This window comes from Rattus rattus, chromosome X (assembly GCF_011064425.1).
Source record: "Rattus rattus isolate New Zealand chromosome X, Rrattus_CSIRO_v1, whole genome shotgun sequence".
Taxonomy (NCBI): Eukaryota; Metazoa; Chordata; class Mammalia; order Rodentia; family Muridae; genus Rattus; species Rattus rattus.
Window position 1 is genome coordinate 119,909,173 of NC_046172.1, and position 2,045 is coordinate 119,911,217.

Below are 2,045 nucleotides of genomic sequence, written 5' to 3' on the forward strand. Positions count from 1 at the left end.
AATTTCTGTTGCTGTGATAAACCACCACGACCCAAAGCAACTTGGGAAAGAACGATCTTATTTCAGTTGATAATTCTTGATTCCCTTTCCATCACTAAGGGAAGTCAGGCCAAGAACGTGCAGGCAGGAACTAAAGCAGAGCCACAGGGAAATGCTGCTTACTGGCATGATCTCTCAGATACTGGACCACCAACCAGGCAGTATACACAAGGCAGGCTCTCTCCCCACTGAAGTACTATTTTGAGTCTGAGTTACCTCACTAGGATGGTATTTTCTAGTTCCATCCATTTGTCTGCAAAACTCATGTTTACAAACAGTGAGCTACCAAGACTGCTTTCCAAAAGGCCCAAAAAGCAGCTGCTGAAAGAGTCAGATGCAGGTTTTTACACCCAACCAATGTTGACCCCTGTGGTTGAATTAGGGAAAAGCTGGAGGAAGCTGAGGACCAGCAGTCTCAATCAACCTGGATCCCCAAGATCTCTCAGTTACACTGGACCACCAACCAGGCAGCATACACCAGCTGAGATGAGCCCCCCAACACATAGACAGCAGAGGACAGCCCGGGTCTGGGTTTAGTCAGAGAATATGCACCTAACCCTCAAGAGACTGGAGGCCCCACATGGAACCTATCCTGTCACATGGACCTGATGTGTCGAAATCCAAACAACTTGATTCCAAACCCAGAGTTGTAATCAAAAATCAAAATGCTTGCATGTACAGACAGCACAATTCGCTGTCTTTTTGGCCCCATTCTCATGAGATGGCAAGCAGCAACAAAAGCTAGGATTTGTATTAAGAAATCACTGATCCGATCACTATACTTTTTGGTCCCAAAGGCAGCTATAGAGCTGACTCCCCGTACACAAATGGCTTTTCACATGTGCTTGCCCACCCATGTCAATGTAGGCCATTTGGGTCCTGCAGTCAGTTCCCTATCTTAGAGCTGCCTCCCTGAGAGCCAACCTTCCCAAGGCTAGACCTGAATCAAACCACTCACTACCACAGCATAGCATCCAAGGACAATCAGAAAATACTAAACACCAGAGCCAGAAAGCCAGTTGAATGAGGTTTATTGTTTCAGATTGGGTTTGCCCCATCCCTTGAAGTTTTAGTTCCTGCGCTGGCATTGGCGGTAGTAGGCCTCCCGTTCTTCAAGGTACTTGGCCCTCAGAACCGCAGCCCTCTCCTCGTAGGGGATTTTATCCTCTTCCGAACACCTGGCCCACATTCTCCCTGCAGCCTTTGCCACTTGCGCCCACAGTCCAGTTCGTTGTTTTCTTTATCTCGTCAAAATGGTCCTGGGAGAAGAGCAGGGAACGCGAGGATGGGGGCTTCCAGATGCATTCACATCCTCCTTCTTCTCTCCTTCTCGGGCCGGTGTAGTTTCTCATTTCACGCTGGTACCGATCTTTGTCGCGCTTGGCCAGGGCTTCATACTTCTTTTTTTCCTTCTTCGAGATGGTCTTCCATTTTTCAGAACACTGTCTAGAAAATTCCGTAAAGTCATAATAGGTGTTTGGCTGTTGCTCCCTCATTTGACTTCTTAAGTCCATCATAAAATGGACATATGGAGAGACGTTCACTTTCGGTCTTACGTTGCTTACTTTTCCCATGTTTATAAAAACATGAATTCTGATCCTGCTGATTGGATAGCAGTGATTGGTCTACAGGAGCAAGCTAGATAGTATCCTCCATGGGCTGAAATGTTCCCGCTGTGTGTGCCTGAGCCAGGGCCCAGCCTTTTCAGTGCTGCTGGGCATTGTTGGGTCAAAGAAGGGGAAATGTGACGTCATCCCTGAGCTGACCAATGGCAGCCAAGCTCAGTCATTTACAGGTAGGCCCTCTTTTTTTTTTTTTTAAAGGATTTATTTATTATATATAAGAACTCTGTAGCTATCTTCAGACACACCAGAAGAGGGCATCAGATCTTATTACAGATGGTTGTGAGCCAGCATGTGGTGGCTGAGATTTGAACGCAGGACCTCCAGAAGAGCAGTCTCTTAAGCACTGAGCCAACTCTCCAGCCCCCAGATAGGCCCTCTTAG

General features: G+C 47.2%; 1 protein-coding gene across 1 annotated transcript; it reads right to left on the reverse strand.

The window, feature by feature from the left end:
- Positions 1 to 1,199: 1,199 nt before the first annotated feature.
- Positions 1,200 to 1,613, reverse strand: LOC116888184 (high mobility group protein B4-like). Its single transcript, XM_032889500.1, has one exon. It carries the CDS (start codon positions 1,611 to 1,613, stop codon positions 1,200 to 1,202), a length of 414 nt encoding a protein of 137 aa, XP_032745391.1.
- Between the last annotated feature and the right edge of the window lie 432 nt (positions 1,614 to 2,045).

Bases quoted from the DNA above. Each gene is read 5' to 3' on its own strand.
- LOC116888184 (XM_032889500.1), bottom strand. From the start codon at position 1,613: ATGGGAAAAGTAAGCAACGTAAGACCGAAAGTGAACGTCTCTCCATAT.